The 18,611-nt window shown below is 37.9% G+C and overlaps 2 protein-coding genes across 2 annotated transcripts in view; both read left to right on the top strand.

Moving 5' to 3' along the window:
* Positions 1-6,207: 6,207 nt before the first annotated feature.
* LOC118413419 lies at positions 6,208-9,686 on the top strand. The gene is made up of 4 exons (XM_035816788.1): positions 6,208-6,311; positions 6,914-7,078; positions 8,439-8,582; positions 9,361-9,686. Exons 1-4 carry the CDS (start codon positions 6,297-6,299, stop codon positions 9,559-9,561), a joined length of 525 nt encoding a protein of 174 aa, XP_035672681.1. The 5' UTR covers positions 6,208-6,296; the 3' UTR covers positions 9,562-9,686.
* A 5,473-nt stretch (positions 9,687-15,159) lies between these two features.
* LOC118413420 overlaps positions 15,160-18,611 on the top strand; it is a 19,605-nt gene continuing 16,153 nt past the window's right edge. Inside the window, exon 1 of the mRNA XM_035816789.1 lies at positions 15,160-15,352. Within this exon, the coding sequence (XP_035672682.1) occupies positions 15,191-15,352 (162 nt within the window). The 5' untranslated portion in view covers positions 15,160-15,190. The remainder of the gene's footprint in view (positions 15,353-18,611) is intronic.

The following is an 18,611-nucleotide window of genomic DNA, read 5'->3' as shown; positions in this document are numbered from 1 at the left end:
GATTTTGGTGTCATGGTATTTTCATCGTGGAACGTCGTACGATTTTACATGTTTTAGAATTTTTAATCAGGCTGTCACAGACACAACCGGATCTAGGACAAAGTTCCTAAACGGGGAACATGCGGCTCCAGCGTCTTTTCTGAAGATGTGGCGTAAGTGTGTACGGTTGGCTTGAGGTTGTGCTTCCCCACATACTATAATTAGGGGTGGGTACCGGTACAGAAAATTGAGGTACCAGGTCCGGTTCAGGTCCAGTGGATCAGGTCCAGGTCCGGACCTGAACCTGGACCTGATTCATTATGTGAAAACTTGTGAATGGACGATACTCAAAACAATGGTTCATTTTGCTACAAAGAAACCTGGACCTGATTCATTATGTGAAAACTTGTGAATGGACGATACTCAAAACAATGGTCCATTTTGCTACAAAGAAATCTGTTTTGTGTAGTATTCGACTCCCACTGGCATTTTAAAAATCCTACAAGGCTAACTTCCTCTGTACGATTGACTGTAAAAGTTGGTAAAGATGACTATAGAGTATATTAACAATGCTTTGCTCTTATTATTTGCTCAGACCGGTAACCCCGAAAACGCGCGAATGCCTGGCTATATAATCAGTTCAATTTCCAATCGGTCCAACATCCGGTCTACGGAATTTTTCAGGTCCGGTTTTTCTAGACCGGTCCAATGAGAAAAACCGGTTTTGTACCGGTACAGCCCTAATACGGATCTAGGACAGCCTTTATTTTATTTTTGTGCGACATTTGCTTTCAAAGCATGGGTCCAAGGACAAGCGGGCTAGCTATGTACGAAAATTAGGGCGATTGTGTTGACAACTCGACATGTATTCCGTTTATTTTGAAACCCTGAGGCCAATGTACTTTAGATTCAATTCTGCAAGCCGTTACTTATCAAAGGTCTGATTCGGACGAATTTGTTTGTTAATTGGCTAGCTATATTTGAAACGTCAGAGGTGAATTCAATCAAATTTTCATCTGTCTGTGTGTTTGAAGTGACGTGCACAGAAGGCCATCCTCTGACTTTCAAATACCACGCTTTTATGCCATAAAGTGTTTCCATAATAACGATACGAACAGGCCTAGGGACGGACCGAAATGTTAGTATTTGCACTTCAAAGGACGGGTTATCTAAAGTGTCTATAGTTGGTTTCTTGAGTTTTAGCGGCAAGTTTACAAGGTATACGCTTGTACTGAGAATACTGATTCTAACACACTGTATAAGAAACACCACATATCGTACTGTAGTCTAAACAGGCTATCGTAGGGCGGAAACTGGGCTACAAAATCGTATATCTTCTCTTCGATGGGTCGTGCTACGTTTGCATTCGTACGACGATTTCGTGATTAGAGGCACCAAAAGGGTTTTTGAACAATATTTGTAAGAATTTTGAATTGATTTGAATAAAGAATATCTAAGCCACACTAAATGTTTCGGAGACTTCAATTTGAACCTATTTCGAAATCCTTTGAATATACTTTGGAAATATTTTGAAAGTGACTCTTAATTTGTAATAATTTTCAATTATGTGAGTGATTTTTTTCACTTTTACAACTATTTGTAAATGTTTGGAGCCATTGAAATGGTTGAATGAATTAATAACTCCCATAAAATTAAGCCCAAATTGTCTTATATCTTTTCAATTTCTCTACTCGGCACGGGTGCTTTGTGATGGGGCATTAATACAAAATAAATAAATACAAAATAGATAAATACAAAATATCATGACACCCAACATTACTTTGCAAGGATGTGAGAATTGTTATCTTAATAGCCCACTGATGACTCATTCACAAGATGTCAAAAAAATAGTAGAAAATGGTCAATAATGGTAAAATACTGTTACGATTATTAAGAAGCATCTTATTCCACATCATAGATATTTCCAACGTTGAACACAAACAGGGGAATTTGAAATAGGGTCCAAATATTTCCAAAGTATGAAATCTCCAAAATTCCAAAGAATTAAAAACCCTTGTGGTGACTTTGAATGTACTCTAATAGACTACTGCAAAGCTAGCCGTGGATAACTAAACCGGGATTGGGCTGTTGAATATTGCTTTGCAACAAGCATGCATTCATTACCTAGCCTAAAGTCTTAGATTTCTTTTTTTTAAGAAATATACATCGAAGAGTGGATTTTAAAAAATGTATTATCAAATGTACAGAAAGATGGCTGAGCAATGAGATTGAATTTTGTAACCGGAGATATAGCTGAGTTTACGCACGCGAGTTTTGTAGTCGGTTTGAAATATATGATAATAGCCTTTATTGCACATTCATACCCTATCGGGCTAAGTACAGGCATATAGGTATAAAAGGTAGTAATTCAGTACACGTGGTTTCTAAAACATGGATTCTAAAACTAGTCTAATACATTTGTTCGGCTTCTTCTCGTTTCTTAGTAATGTTGACTATGTAGCTAGAGATTTTTTTGTATAATGTCGTTCGATCAAACCTCATAAGAAAAATGAACTTTTCAACACTAGACAAAGATTCAAAGCGGGGGAACTTTCCTATGATATAGCTAAAAAGAATACTTCTATCATTACTATATAAACTACAATCTAATAAAAAGTGAGATTCATCTTCGACCTTGTTCATGTTACAAAACTGACAGATTCTTTGCTCCAATATAATGTATGCACTAGATCCGCACCACGGAGTGAAATTCAAGGCCGATCTGTTTTCAGACGGGGCTGCCAAGTGCCCTTGAATGCCCAGCTGTAACGGCGATGTCACGGCCACAGTAATTGCATCGTCACTTGCACAACAATGTGCCATAAATGTCAACAAAATGCTTAAAGTTATGGTATAAAAAGTAATAATGATGATGATGATTAAGAGTAAGAAACAAATTCTAAGACTTGCATGTGCCAAGTGCCTACAATGATTTTCGTCTGGAACCTGACCTGAGCATTGCATAATTCAAAAGGAAGTTTGTGGATTTACACACAGCAGAATGTGACTTGACCGACGAAAACCCGACTTGTGCGTGTAAGTGTAAGAAGTGTAAGATAAATACTGCTGTCCAGGGCTGTAATTGGCCACTCCCCACAGAGGAGGCTGATCGGATGTTGGGCGAGCTGCTATAAGTGATATTTAAGCAGACTACATGGTTTCAACCCAAGTCCGGGGAAAAGGGGCATTGAGTACCCAAAGTGCTAATTGTATGTTTACACAGATTCCGCTGAATCGGACTTCGGCGGAGTGTTTTAGTATACTCCGAATCGACTGGAATACGCGTCGCCCGACAAAACACGTGTGTAAAATGGCACGTGTGTAAAAAGCCCCTTACAACGCAATTCCCAATCATTTCTACCCGAATTGTTGGCCCAAGGTACAAATGGATAAGCTATATACAGAAAACTTAGGAAGAAAGGTTGATCATTTTGTTTACATTGATGCCCTGTAGCAAAATTATTACTTTTCTCCGAAACCGTTGATCAAAGTATATTGCTTTCAAAGCATCGGCCCAAAGTGCTCTCACTTTGATATACCACATGGGACCACACAAAGCCTTCATGCTATAAAGCGTTTTCATGTCAAGAACGGAAATGCCGACGGCAAGTTTGACGCCAGCATTTTGCACTCAACAAACCGTGGCTTAAAACAAAAAATTAAAAAGCTTCGTCGGCAGTTTTGTTTGTATTCTTATGTTGTTCTCATTTATAACCTGCACATGCTAAATAATTAAGCAAGAATTTTGCAGATCTCTAGTTTTTTAACCCTCATCCGACCGTATGGGGTCATTTTTGACCCCAGGCGTATATTTTTATCTGCCAAAGCAACAATTTTCATCGGAGAAAAAAATACTTCCATGAATTTGTTAATAATTGTCTTACAGCATCTAGCAATTTTTCACTGAGTTTTGCCTATTATTGTATAAGCTATACTTGAAAGTTTGTGTCTGGTTCGGTGGGGTCAAAAATGACCCAGGCCAATTATAAATCATTAATTACGTAAATATTAAGAAATTTCAATAAAATAACAGGAATTCCTCATCATTGCTATTACAGCAATAATATATAGTTGTTTAGATGAGTAAACACCGAATATTTTGAAAGAAATATAGTTTTTTTAGTGTAAAACACAGTTTTTAGACATTATGCATAAATTATGATAAAGAGCACAAACTACCTATGCTAATGAAAGTGAAAATTTTTCTAATTAATTAAAAAAAAATATATGGACAGAATATGCAGAAGGAACCTACAAGAAAGATCTTTGCGGGAAAATAGACAAGAGTTATTGTATGAATGTATTTAGATGACAGAGCATGGTGCATAATTAAGTAATAAATTCGTTACTTTTCTCAAATATTGTATCTTTTTTTGTCAAAAAAACATGATTATGCCATCAGCATTCTTGTAGCATCAAACTTATCGATTAGAAATTGCTAAGACAAAAGCATTGTTAAAGTAAGTGGAGTATGGTAGATTTTTAGAGCAAAACATGGTTTCTCCTTATTTTCTGCATAAATTATGATAATGAGTAAAAATTACTGCCATCAAAACTTGTCAAAATATTTTTCATAACTTGGTGAAACATTAGATCCATACAAATGACAAAATAAGCCAGCAGAAATATATCTATGAGCAAAACAAAATGGGGTCAAAAATGACCCCATACGGTCAGATTCGTCGTAAAAATGTACCGGTCGGATGAGGGTTAAAACAGCTGAGTACGGACATCTTGATCAATGCTGGGTCCGTATACGTAGAAGGAATATATTTTGCTGGACTGCGCTTAATAGCGAGACACATTCGCAATTAATGTGGCGCAAACTGGCAAGCATTGGTCCCAATCGAATCTGTCGCCTGAATAAAATTGCGTTTTAAATGGTTAAAAAATTCACAAAATGGTACCAATGGCAATGGGCGCAAACCAGCGCAAGTCGTTATTTTCTATAACATCCTATCATGAGAGACAGCATCCTGAGAGACAAATCTATCATCACTTCAAATCTCTTTTGCAATTATGATGCATGTATAATCTTTATACATGGGTTTTCAATCCAGGGGCAGCACTACGACTTTCATTTGGACTTCAAAAACAAACGCGTCGCACGCAAGGGTAATTGATGCAATTTTCTAGCAAAATCTGACGCACTTCATATTATGTTCATCAAAGGTGACTTCTCTCCTCGCACATCTGTTTTTTGACATGTTTTTCTTTTATCGTCTGCATTTTCGTATTATTTGACAGTTCCTCTGTGAAAATAACAAGTCACTGCTTGTTCACCTGTGGTGTTATGTGCGTCACTCGCCATATCATCCCCTTCTAAAGTGCCAAAGATTGTCAAAGCCATTCGATTCGCTGTGTACGTAACGTTACATGATGTTGCAGACTCATTAGTGTGCTAATACATTTGTGACCCACAGTTTCTGAACATGCACTTTACCCTCCCCGGTCCATAGAATCAAAATGATCACAGCTTTTTATCAGTCGCAATTTCTTGTTTGTAAATCGACTCCCAGTGTAAAGATGTGGTCGGGGGTCATATGAAAATCAGTAAAAAGAGCACTTGGAGCAAATTTGAAATTTTTCATAAGTTTTCTGAATATTTTGATAATTCTGGGCACCCTGTTTTGCAAGTTAGCCTTGATACACTGCTGACGCAGCTGGGACTTCCATATCACTTCGCAGCCCCGTGTGTAAACTGAACGCTCCTGAGCCGGACTACGGTGGAGTGTTCTCCGAGTCGACCAGAAAATGCATGTGTAAAACCAACCCATGTGTCAACCCTTGTTACAGAATCAACAAATCCAACCACCTTCGTCAAAGGTTGAAGTGCAAAATAAAATCTTATATCTGACTGACTTGCAGCCACTGTTCTCATTGGTCTGATCGCTAATTGCCATGCTATCATTGGCTGAGTTGTGATGAACTGTGATTGATAGGATTGATCTATTCTGTGGATGGAGGGTACTCTCCAAGCAGAGATTAAGCTCCGGCTGTTTTTAACCTTTTTGTTAGTCGTTATTATCGGGCTTTCTATTTTGTGTTTTATCTTGCTGTGACAAAACCTAACTGGCATACTTCAAGAAAAATGACAAAATAGAAAGCCCGATAAAAACGACTAAAAAACGTTAAAAAAACAGCTGTAGCCTAACCTCTGCTTGGAGAGTAGATGGAGGGAATGCATATTTGCTCTCAGTTTACGATATACTTAATTTGGTGTTTGTTTCCAGACAAAGGCTTTGAAAGAACTTGTCAAGATTCAGCCGAAACACTTCAGGAGGAGGAAAGATTCCCTGCTGATCAACAAAGATGACATGAATGGCACTGATGTACGTAGCGAAGTTTTAAACAGGAATAAGTTATTTCACCATTCCGCGGTCGCATGCACAGCGACAAGAATTGTGGGTAACATGTCAAAGTTGATGGTCCTTAACTTGTTAATAGTTTTTGTCCCTACCATTGTCTCAATTTGAATAACAGTATCCATACGTGTTTTATTCAGGGGGCTTCACCTTTGTCAATATTATACACAAAACCTGTTGCTGCGCATGCGTTATCGGAATGGTGACTAAGCTTATTCTAATACGGCAGGCTTCACCACCTTGGAGTTTACCTTTAAATTACTTATACCTACCTTATTAAGCTAGTTATAGAATTAGACCTATAGATATCGAGGAAAAGATTTGCAACGTATGACTAAATGTAATTGTCAGTAATCTGTTTTTTTTTAATGTTTATGGTTGCTTTGTTTTCATCCAATGCTACGAAGCAGTCATTTTCTCAATTTCAACCCATAGATATCGTGGAAAAGATTTGCAACGTATGACTAAATGTAATTATCAGTAATCTGTTTTTTTATGTTTATAGTTGCTTTGTTTTCATTCAATGCTACAAAGCAGTCATTTTCTCAATTTCAAAAAAATATATACAGCCATTTCAGAGGCTACGGCTGATGTCAGAGGAAATGGGGTTCGCCGCAAAAGTTCTAGGTATCCTGGAAAAGAGTTCTATCGCCGAAGACAACACGGAGATAAAAATGGACCTGGGCAAACTTGTCGAGTCGCTACAGAAGAGGAAAAAGTCCCTCGGAAAGCACGTATGTGTACAAACAAGATTGTATATTCAGATATGTCATCTTATATTATAACTATAGATATTTTTTGCAAGTTTTTGCCAATTGCTAATTGCAAAAGAATGGTAAACACTTTAGTGTTAAAATACCAAACTGTATCTTATTGCGTTTGACTTCTGTGCTCTGAGACAGTAGAAGACGAATGATTCACATTAACATGAGGGTTTTGTGATAATAACGGTGTCTATCTACCCTTGCACCCGACTAACGGTAATCTACTAGTAGGTGCTCGATACCGAACACCTTTGACCCGTTGCTGACGTCACAATTCCATTCGGGTCACTTGCATGGGAATAATAAGAGGACTGACCAAAAGCCTTTTGGTTAGACCTTTTCTTTCTGAACGGAGATAACCTGTTTGAAATATTCACAACGTGTTATCCTGCTTAGTTTACATGGACACCCACACACTCTCTTCCCCACCAAGAAGATAAATCTGGCGATAAGACCAACACATAAAAGAAATACATTCAAAGAGATCTGCATCCATAGCACGACCAATCCTTAGGGTATGCACACTTCAGATATCAAGATGTTCAATACATTCTCTAGAAAGCCCCGATGGCGCCATTCTTTGTTTAATGGCGGATGTGCAGTACGCACTGCTGATGGATGTCGTGGAGCCCCTACGGCCACTGTGGTTACGGGCCGTGAGTGAGTGAGTGGTGAGACTATTAATGTTGCCGGTATACAACTGTCAGTTCGATATGATTGAAGAAGAACAGAGTATTACTGGCATGTGCAAATATTAGGATTTTAGGATTTTCTATCTTAAAATTTTCTCTCTCCTGGTTTCATTCCATCGTTCTATGCGTGTAAAATTCTCTCGATCTACCTCTCACGGTTTTCTGTGTGTGTGTGTGTGTGTGTTTGTGTGTGTGTTTGTGTGTGTGTATTTGTGTGTGTGTGTATGTGTGTCTTTGTGTGTCTGTGTGTGCGTTTCTGAAGTGCATTTTTGTTCTGTATTCTGAGGGGTACATACTTTATCACAAAGTTCAATACTCAAAATTTGCAGTCTTTTGGAAAAGATGGAAGATGCATTAACGGCGTTGCATTCAATCTAAACGAAATGAATGAGCATGCCGCAAAAGGAAAAATAACGAGAATATTACCTTCATCGCTATTATTAAAGTATATTTATGTGTCGCAAAATTTCCGTCTCCTTCAATACAAGTGATGGCCCGGCTGTTCATTACACGTCACTTTCTGAATGAGTAAATGTGAAGCAAACACCGGTTGAAAGGTCATCGGAAGTCTATATCGGCCCCCGTCTCTTGACCATGACCGTTGTTCTTATTCTCCCTCTATGTGTGTACATGTGTAGCTGGATAACATCCAGGACGTCATGGAGAAAACAACTGCGGAGTGTTTCTCCTTCGTGCCTTCCCTGGGCGAGGACAAGTTTGTTGACGTCCAAATTCGCTACAAGAAGAAGATGAAGAAGGTCATCAGGAAACTGAAACGAAGCGTAAGCGAACATAATATATGTATGATACGCGATACTATAAGTTTCGAATGATAGTCTAATTCCGGAACATTGTCTGATAGTGAGGATATGTTGAATCACACTGTAGCTAGAATACCTAAGACCTATGGGGCATCTTTCATTGTGATATGATAATAGGTTGACCCAAGTTCTGTGTGAGTTTCCCAGAATTCTCTCTAACGTTCTCAGAATTCTGGAGAATTCTGCAGCGCTGCCGGTGTTCCTGGGGTCATCTAAATGTTACCTAGATATTGATAATCTTTCGTTGCATTCTACTTGTATAGACATTAATTCAATTTGTCAGTCTACTTAGAAACAACATTAATTTTCCTGATGTAGACTGTGAGTTTGGAGTTATAGTGTCGCCTGTTCTTTGTTCGACAGTTTAATTTCAAATCACTGTATTGTTTGGAGCAGCAAATCGCCTATACACTTTTTTTAAACAATAGTATGAGATAGAATGTATCTTAACTTGGTGTTCGTTGGATGGTGGCTGACATTGAACAAAATATCCAGTAAAACACCTAGCTGTCAGGGTACTGGTTTAGAAATATTCATAGAGCATCACTAGTAAAAGCCGATGCCCCACTCATTCACCCCTTTTTCGCCCGACCGAAGCTCACAACCGACCCTCACCCCCCTCCCATTGCGAGCCCTATTTGAAAACCTGACTGACGCAAATAACTTTTATCAACCTTTGAGGCTTTCTTGCACAAATCCATTAGTGGTGTGCCTCTAATGTATAAACCTTGCATTTCAGGTGAAAAGGCCTTTTGAGAAGCTTGGAGGCAAAGGTCGCAAGAGAAAATTCGGCGTCTTGCACATGGTACTTTTGGATGACGTCACCAAGCTGGTGCACGGATCACGTGGCTTTGACGTCACATCGACTCTGGAGACGTTCAGAATCACCGCACGAGAAACCAGCGAGTGTTACGGGAAAAGCACCCCCTGTCCCAAGTAGTAGACATGTTCAAATGTCCAGAAACCCAAACAGTAAAATTTACAATTCTGTGTCCTTGTCGCATGTACAAATCAATAACACAGTCTGCACATAGTATATTGGGTGGGAAACCCACAGAGGCCCGACCGTTGAGCGTTAACGTTCGAAAATTCAAACTTTGATATGTCTCAACGGTCTTTCGGTGAGGGCTGAGTGATATTTCAATGATCTTCGATGTCAAATGTCTCTCAATTCTCTTCCAATGACCTTTCGATGATCCCCAAGCTAGGTCTTCCAACGATTTTATCTGACATTTCAGTTATCTCAATGACTATTAAACGATATTTGGATTTTTTGTTGGTTATCCAACGGTCAATGAACAGTTTAAACGGTATTACCCAGCATCCTCTTCTACTGACGCACGAGCTATCCTTGGCACGAAACGAGATTTTGAAATCTAGTTTCGGACCATGGTTAGCTAAATCGATTATTAACAATGTAATACAATCCAAACTAACCATGTAAATTTTGTTCGGCGGAGGGGTAGGGTTAAGACGTCAGGAAAGAAATGCAGACTGTGTTGTTGATAGTAGCGACATGGACCAGAAAGTATCCAACATTTGGATATATGGTGACACCGTTCAATGGTGTTTTAATATGATTTCATCGAAATATACTTCAACATATCGTAGATGTTAGTTGTTAAATGTTTAAGAATAAGGATCTGACAGACAGTTTGATATGAAGATACTAGAAGTATATCGTAGCAAGATGGCATTAAAAAAGCTGACTGTGTTCAGTATAACAGTTGCTGAGACATAATTTCACTGTGTGATTTGCTTACTATAGCTGTTATCATTAAGACTGAAGGAAAGTACATTTTTGACCGTTACAAATGCATTGAAATGTTACAAATGCATTGCTTGATAAATGCTCGATTGAATCGATGTACTGTACTGAAAGTCGAACCTCACTTGCTGCACCTCATAGAGGATGACAAATATGATGATGAGGGCGTTTAATAAACGCTTGATTTTAACAAATGTATTGTTTAAGAAATGCTTAATCAAAAAAATTGTTTAAGATGATTAAATAAATCAAAGCTTTTAAACACATGGCCATTTGGCTGATTTTTTTTTATGTGTGTCATGTTTTAAATGGAGTTGGATTTATAAGTATGATCAATATCATAGGAGATGGGGAAATATAAAGCAAACGTAAGGAGAATAAAGAAAAAAGGAATGGAAGAATAATAGTCTGCAATATCTGCACTACTTCTTCAATAAACACATTAATTACATTTCTTTACTTACAAAATGTGGGGTTATAGATTAATCAGAAAATCCATTATCCCACTGTGTAAATGACTGGAATTTTTGGCGTATGGAAGTTATGTACAGGTGAACAGTATATTAACAACATTAGATGTGCAAATGAGGACTTCATTTGCATGAATATCGGAAAATGCGATTAAAGTCTTCCTTTGAATAAAGATTGCAAAGAAATGATCAACTGATATAATTCATACAAATGAGTAGCTAACTTGCATAATTAATGGCAAATACAACTAAAACTCCGCTTGTAAAGGTAAATTCTTTGGTGAAGGGATGGGGCCGTGGTACTCTAGTTGCATATTCATCCCCATGGGATAGAGTTAAAAGAGGTCATACATAGTGTAGTGAGTACAAGATAAAAGAATAATGATAACAAGCCTACTAGTAGCTTAACAATGAATCTAACATAATACTTAACACTGTAAAAATTTACTACCGCACATATAAGTTCTGATATCTTCTTTTTTCGCGACATAATTACACACGTCGTCCTTTACATTAACATTTGTGCATGGCATCAAGTATGAAAACTTGTTTTTGTGTTTGTATATTATATATTGAAATAAATAAATAAATAGATAAATCAAAAGTATTTTTTTATATTGTTTTACATCTCTTGTCAAGCTGAATTGATCCACTCACACTGGGGAAGTCCCCTACTCTTTTCGATGAATGTGGTTATAAAAAGTTCTTTAACGTGCACAAAATGTGGATCTCCTCAAACACGAGGGACGTCCCTAAACAGACACTACGTACTTATTTCCGCAAGAATGATTGTAGTGAGGAAGTTTGCTCTTCCGAATGGTAAAACAGGGGTGGGTGGGATGTTGAACGTTTGTGGTAAAACTGTAACCATTACGCTATTCAACACCGCAACTGGAGCTGAAATTTTTCAAAAAGCAATGCCGCGCGAGTGCAAAAACAAATTAGTGAGCTCTTCCACCAAGATGGCATCAACTGTTTGAAGCGTTTCAGTTAACAGGCATTGAGATTAAGGGAACTGATTTTTGACTAAAGCTTCGTGACATCGCTGTAATGATCAAAGACACGTTGTTTTTATAAGCAGGCATGGTGTCAGGTATATACGATAAATTGACGTCAGTTGAACTTAATGTAGGTCAACACATTAATATTACATCGTCTCAAAAGATAGTTAGGTCAGCGGTAACCAATAAGTCATTATGAAGTCAATGGATTTATTCAAGATTGGGATCATTCTAGATTCGTGTGAAACTGCATGTGAGTCTTTGACGAATTTGGTAGCACACAAATATTGAGAAGACGAAGTTGCCTTTGAAAATCAAGCAAGACTTAATAACACAGTATCGATTCACGCACTTAGCGATTGCATCGGCTACCTACAGGTAAACACAGTGGAATATTAAAGTGGCTATGACTCCATACAGGAAAGTAAAATTAAAAACAAAGAACTGAGCATTACCTATGTATGTATGGAAGTCTTTGTTTCTAGCTACTTGTTTACGCTGGGGGGAGGCAATTATAGATTTTACACAAATACTGAGAAGACGAAGTTAACATTTTAAAGAATTATGCAACAATTCATATTACAAAATCTGATTAACATACTTAGAGAAAGCGTTGGCTACCTACAGGTAAACACAGTGGATTATTTAAGTGGCTATGACTCCATACAGGAAATAAGATTTGAAAACAAAGAACTAAGCATTACCTATACGGATGGAAGTCTTTGTTTCTAGCTACGCGTTTACTAAAGATAGAAATTACGCAAAGGAGAGGCGATTATAGATTTTACATAAATATTGAGAAGACGAAGTTAACATCTTTAAAAGAATTACGCAACAATTAATAATACAATATTGATTGACATACGTAGAGAAAGCGTTGGCTATACCTAATGGTAAACACCGTGGCCTTTAAAGTAGCTATGACTCCATAGAGAAAATAAGATTTTAAAAAGAACTAAGCGTTACCTATATATGGATGGAAGTCTTTGTTTCTAGTTACGTGTTTACTAAAGATAGAAACTTTATACGCAGAGCAGAGGCGATTATAGATTTTACACAAATACTGGGAAAACGAAGTTAGCATCTTTACGAATTACGCAACACTTTATAATAAAGATTTATTAACATACATAGAGAAAGCCTTGGCTACCTACAGGTAAATACAGTGGACTATTATAGTGGCTGTGACTCCATACAGGAAAAGGAAATTTCAAAAAAAAAAAATAACTAGGCATTGCCACTATGGGTGGAAGTTTTTGTTTCTAGTTACTTGTTTAGTAAAAAATAGAAACTACGACGGGGAGAGGAAATTATTAACCTTCCGTTACGTCTCTTTGTCCCAAATCGAGTAAACATGGTTCCCTATTCACTTGCAGCACTGTGAAATGAATGCAAAACTGACTCACAGAGGCATTGTAATGGAAAATATGTATAAAATGGTCCCCTTTATTTTTTATTTTTTGTTTCTACCATAAACTATTTCTACGAAGTTTATTGGAAAGGGAAAATACACCAGGAGAATGTAAAAGTGACTTCAATGGTTTGTATCCGCTTAGAGGTTTTGTGAAATTTTCCCGATTTTTGTCTCAAACAGATTTAGAAGATTGCTTGTTACACGTTAGGTTTTAAAAATACACAACGTTCTTGTATAAAGCGACCGAATGGGGTTTAAAACCTGTCATTCAGACGGAGGTGGTACAGACTTCTTCAAAAAGAAGCATCAAAGTTGAGCACGATGCTTTTCAAGGTGAGAAGATTAATTATACGAGGATATTATTTGGGGTTAAGCGACTTCACCTTTATTTGGCGGATAGTGGTTTCAAAGTGCAATATTAGAAGACTAGTGCCATTATATTGTTAACTGTAGAAAATATTGTAATTCCAAACCAACGTCCGTCTACTGATATTCCCGAATGCTGTGTTTTTTTTAACGGATATAGGTTACCACGTGGATAAAGGTGAACTAGCGTTATGAGTAGCTTCTGTTTTTTTCTTTCTTTCTCTTACTTTGTTTTTCTGTTTTTACGGTTGGAATCATCTCTGTATATGGATAGCAATTTACATGCCGCGAGGATAAAAGCCGCTCTTTCTCGAAATTGAAATTAAAACACGTAAATGAAGTCAATTTTCACGAAGCGCCCCCTAACGAATTTGTTTCACTTTGCATACCCTTTATATGGGCTGTTTTGAACCGTTGAATAAACCGTTGTTTGAAACTTGGACCTGCCTCTGGCCTAAAAAGCCGTGAGTTCTAGTTCCGGCCGTGTCGCTAACCCGGCATGCACGCTATTGGAAATGGTTGCAGTCTTTAGCCATGTTCCACTGTTCATTGTGCTTGTCAGAGAGAGCTAGGATTATAAATAAATAAATAAATAAATATTTCCCCGTACAATGAACCTGTAAACACTGTACATACAATCAGTCTCCTCTGTCACGACTAGAGGAAATGTAGCTCTTCGGTGAACGTAAGAGGTTTACTTTGAGATCACCTCCACTTAAATTGTGACTATATACTGTTGCAGAAGTTCATACCTTCAGCACAAAAGAGTCTACTTGTGCTAGTGTGTGTGGTTACTATAGCCTTGAGCTCCGCAACAGTTGAAGCCAGAAAAAGACCGCGTAAAACGATGAAGAAAAACCCTGCATACGTCACCTGCAAGCTTGTCAACAGGACCCGCGGACCTTTAGAACTCATGGCGAGACGACAGAGGGCCATAGTTCGCCTATATGTAAGTGCCCGCTGTCAGTTATTCTTATGCAATCTTTATCTATTTCGCAAGATGGCGCTGCTGCCTTGCTATGCATTCCTGATTGTTGGGGATACGTATTGACAGAAGCATAACTGTTGTCCCTTTTACTGTTTCATAAGGGCTAACGTAATGAATGCAAGCTGTGTAATATCTTTTTGGCGAAACGATGGGGAAGTTGAAACGTGTCGAATCACAATCGCTAACATTTTTGGCAACATAATTGCAAGTATTTCCTGTTTATGTTTATATGTTTACTAGAACAATGTGACCCTGACACCTGGAAATGTGAGAGACTCCAAACTGCTGTACAGCAAGGACATCATCAAAAACACCGAGGTACAAGAAAATGATAATCTAATTTATCCATTAAGTTCACATTTTTACAGTTATATGTTAATGCAAAAAAAATAACACAACAGATGCTGAGTATAGTATATTTCACTCAAAAGCAAATTTCACTTTCACATTCTCCATTTATCTGTCTCCTTCCTTCCTTTATTCCATCCTTCCATTCTTCATACCCTCCATCCCTAACTTTCTATCCTTCCCTCCTTCCTTCCAAATAAAGCCCGTAGAACGTATGCAGCTACTGCTAACAGAGCTGAGGGTCTTCAAAAACGTCATGGAGGAGATCAGACGACACTTGAGAAGAGACGGGAAAGCCGTACCACGGGCTGTCTACCGCAAACTGTACCAACAGGTAGAGGCCATGGATACTTACGGAGACATCGCAAAGAGACTGGTAACTCCATTTTGATAAGAACTTTTTTTACAAAGTTTGTTCTAAAAACAGTTGACGTTATCGTTTATTTTTCTTTAAAAAGGTTGAAGTTATGTCTAACTGCATACTAAACTGGGTGTAAGTATTGGGCAATACACATTCTAGCGTGTTTCATTTGTCAACAAATTACTATGTTTTAGTCCATGACGCCATGTTTGTTGTTGTTCCTTTCTGCTGCGAGCCTTTTGCACCGTGTTACCAAAGTTTCAACTCTTCTTTGACACAATTGCTCTAGCGATTTGTTTACAGTAACTACAAGTGTTTCTACATTTGACTTCAGTTCCCATTGACCTTGTATAATATTCTATACGGCTGCTCTTATGAGACGATCAAAGGAATTTAACTCACATGTACATCTCTAGGTGGGAGGGGGGTCTTGTCGAATCCTCGTCCGTGCCACTCTGTATCGTACTTTGTCCTCAAATTCGCGGTTTTCCCAACAGAAGAGGCATATTTATACTTTCATTAACTTACGGTGATCCTCAGCTTACAGCGAAACATCACTATGATGAAATAGGCTACTCAAAAAAGAAACAAAAGCCTATCTACAAGAGAGCTCCCTCTTCCGTGACATTTCTCCTCGCCGCCATTTTGTTTATGAAAAGTCGTCAGTTTATTTTGCAATCTTCTTACCTACTAGGCTATGCCTGTAATGACAATGACAATGACAATGATCTTTATTTGCATGACCTTGCCCATATGGGCTAAATGCAGTAGTTACATAAAACTTTGCTGTAAAGAGTCTTTACAGTGGCAGTGGGAGAGACAGAACAACTATGGCTATGCTACACTATAAGTACATCTATCGTTTACAAAATAGTCAAATATGTAATGCTATACTATTCTACAATTTACATGTCTCTTTTCTCTTCTTGAAACAAGTGTATATGAATTCACAGAGTTTTTGCAGTACAATGTTGTCAGATGATTTCATTATGTATACAAAAAGCTCATCTTTTACTAACTGTTTAGCTCGTGTATCAAAATTCAGGGCATTAATAAAAGAATTACGTATATCACTATATAACTCACATTCCAATACAAAATGAACTTCATTTTCAATATCTTTGGCGTTACAAAGTGTACAGATTCTATCACTCGGAGGAGTCCGGTTGTATCTTCCTACTTCTATTTGTAAAGGGTGATCACTAATTCTTAATTTAGCCATGGCTCGGCGATGGCTGAAATTATGTATATTTAGGTACTGTTCTCTTTCGTAGGTGTCTTTGAACTTCCTGTACGTTCTTAGTTTGTTTCCTTGATTTTCCTTTTTTCCATTAGAGTTGAGTTCGGAATAGAAAGTCTGTAGAAATATGTCTTTCAATCTTTGTTTCACTTGCGACTGAGCTGATGGTATATTATAGTCTTGGTTCAACAGTAGGTACCCATAACCAGACTCCTCGAGAATCTTACTTACATTTGAAAGCCAACATGGTACCTTACGTCGGTGTAGATCTTGTTGTACAAGGAGTGCTTGATATTGTAAACTATTTGTTGGTACTTCTCTAGTTAACCTGCTATAATAAGAGTAGAGCCTGCTGCAAGCCTCGATCCGCAAAGGAAACCTGCCAAGTTCCGCTCTTGTGGCGAGGTTACTAGCATTTCTTCTTACTCCAATGATAGCTTTACAGAATTTCAAATGTGCTTGCTCTAGTGGGGAATTATCATTTAAACCAGCATTGCCCCACACTTCTGCACCATACAACAATATAGGTACAATACATGCATCAAATAACTTACATTGCAGTGATACTGAGGGATTATTTTCGCCCAGAGTTGTTCTAATGCTAAACATCGCTCTTAGCGCCTTCTTTTGGAGGGTTTTCATGGCTGTGCTGAAGTTACATCCCGCTGTGAATACCACGCCTAAATAACAATATGAGGAGACTACATCTAGGTCTTTGTCTAATAAATAGAATTTAAAGTTTGACAATATTTCTCCTTTTCTATTAAAAATGATAATTTTTGTTTTCTTGAGGTTTACTGTTAGTTTCCACTTGCTGCAGTATAGACCGAGAATATTGATTGCATTCTGTAGGCCACGTTGACTTGATGATAAGATAACAACGTCATCGGCATAAAATAAACTCGATACTTGAGATGAATGGAGAATAGGAGCATCCAGGTCTCCTGTATTGAGATCATTTACTAAATCGCTAATGTACAGATTAAATAACGAGGGGCTTAATACACAGCCCTGTCTCACGCCGATTTCTATGGGGAAAGTTTCACTCAAGCCTATCTTGGTCTTTACACAAGCTTCTGATTGATTGTATAAACTATTCATGATATCGAAGAATTTGCCAGAAATGCCTTTTGAGAGAAGTTTGAATAGAAGACCATGATGCCAAACGGAATCGAAAGCCTTCGATAGATCAACAAAACAAGCAAAGAGTCGTTTACCGGACTGTGTGTATTTAGAGATTAGGGTTTTCAATATAAATATATTATCTGCTGTTCTGTATTTTTTTCTGAATCCTGTTTGGTTAGGTTTTAATATTTCGTTTTCTTCCATAAAAGTTGACAATCTTTTGTTAAGGATCGAGCTGAATAATTTTCCGAGACAGCTTGAGATGGCAATACCCCGATAATTGTTTGGATCATCTTTTCTTCCCGACTTGTGTATTGGGACAATATAGCTTCTCGACCAGTATTGTGGGAAGGTTCCTGTTTCTAGTACGCTATTAAATAGCTTTGCGAGGGGTCTCAGTAAAAGTATTTTTCCCCCTTTTAACATCTCATTAACTATCATATCTTCCCCGCTAGCCTTTTTGGCGACGCCTCAGGGGCGGAGGCATTTTCTACAGTATTACGATCGCTTTGAAAGAATTTTGAAAATTCCACGAATGCATTCCCTTGGGAATTGATTTTTGGCTAAACCACAGGGGTGTCGTCCATACAGTGGTCATTGAAGACTATTCTAGCTGTTATTCTTCCTTTGTTGAGGCATTCTTTGTTTTCAGGATCAATGATTTAAGGGAACGGTCTTTTCACATAGCCGGAAGTGACTGCGCTCCTTGCATATCATAAGCCGTACACATAGATTATTACGATGTTTCGCATGCTTTATGAATTTGCAATGGCAACCAATATGTCCCAGCTTTTTGCCGTTATGTCTTTTATAAGCCTGTGCTTTTTACAATATAGAATGAAATGCTGTCAATTGGTTATCGTTCGGAGTCATAGAGAGCCTGATTTTGAGTGGTAGAAAAATAAGATG

Source organism: Branchiostoma floridae, chromosome 4 (assembly GCF_000003815.2).
Source record: "Branchiostoma floridae strain S238N-H82 chromosome 4, Bfl_VNyyK, whole genome shotgun sequence".
NCBI lineage: Eukaryota > Metazoa > Chordata > Leptocardii > Amphioxiformes > Branchiostomatidae > Branchiostoma > Branchiostoma floridae.
This window is presented reverse-complemented; position numbering and strand designations above follow the sequence as displayed.

What these genes read in the sequence shown, in the direction of transcription:
- LOC118413419 (XM_035816788.1), top strand. An exon ending in AAAAGTCCCTCGGAAAGCAC is followed by an intron (nt 7,079 to 8,438) that starts GTATGTGTACAA and finishes GTACATGTGTAG; the next exon opens with CTGGATAACATCCAGGACGT. An exon ending in TCAGGAAACTGAAACGAAGC is followed by an intron (nt 8,583 to 9,360) that starts GTAAGCGAACAT and finishes CTTGCATTTCAG; the next exon opens with GTGAAAAGGCCTTTTGAGAA.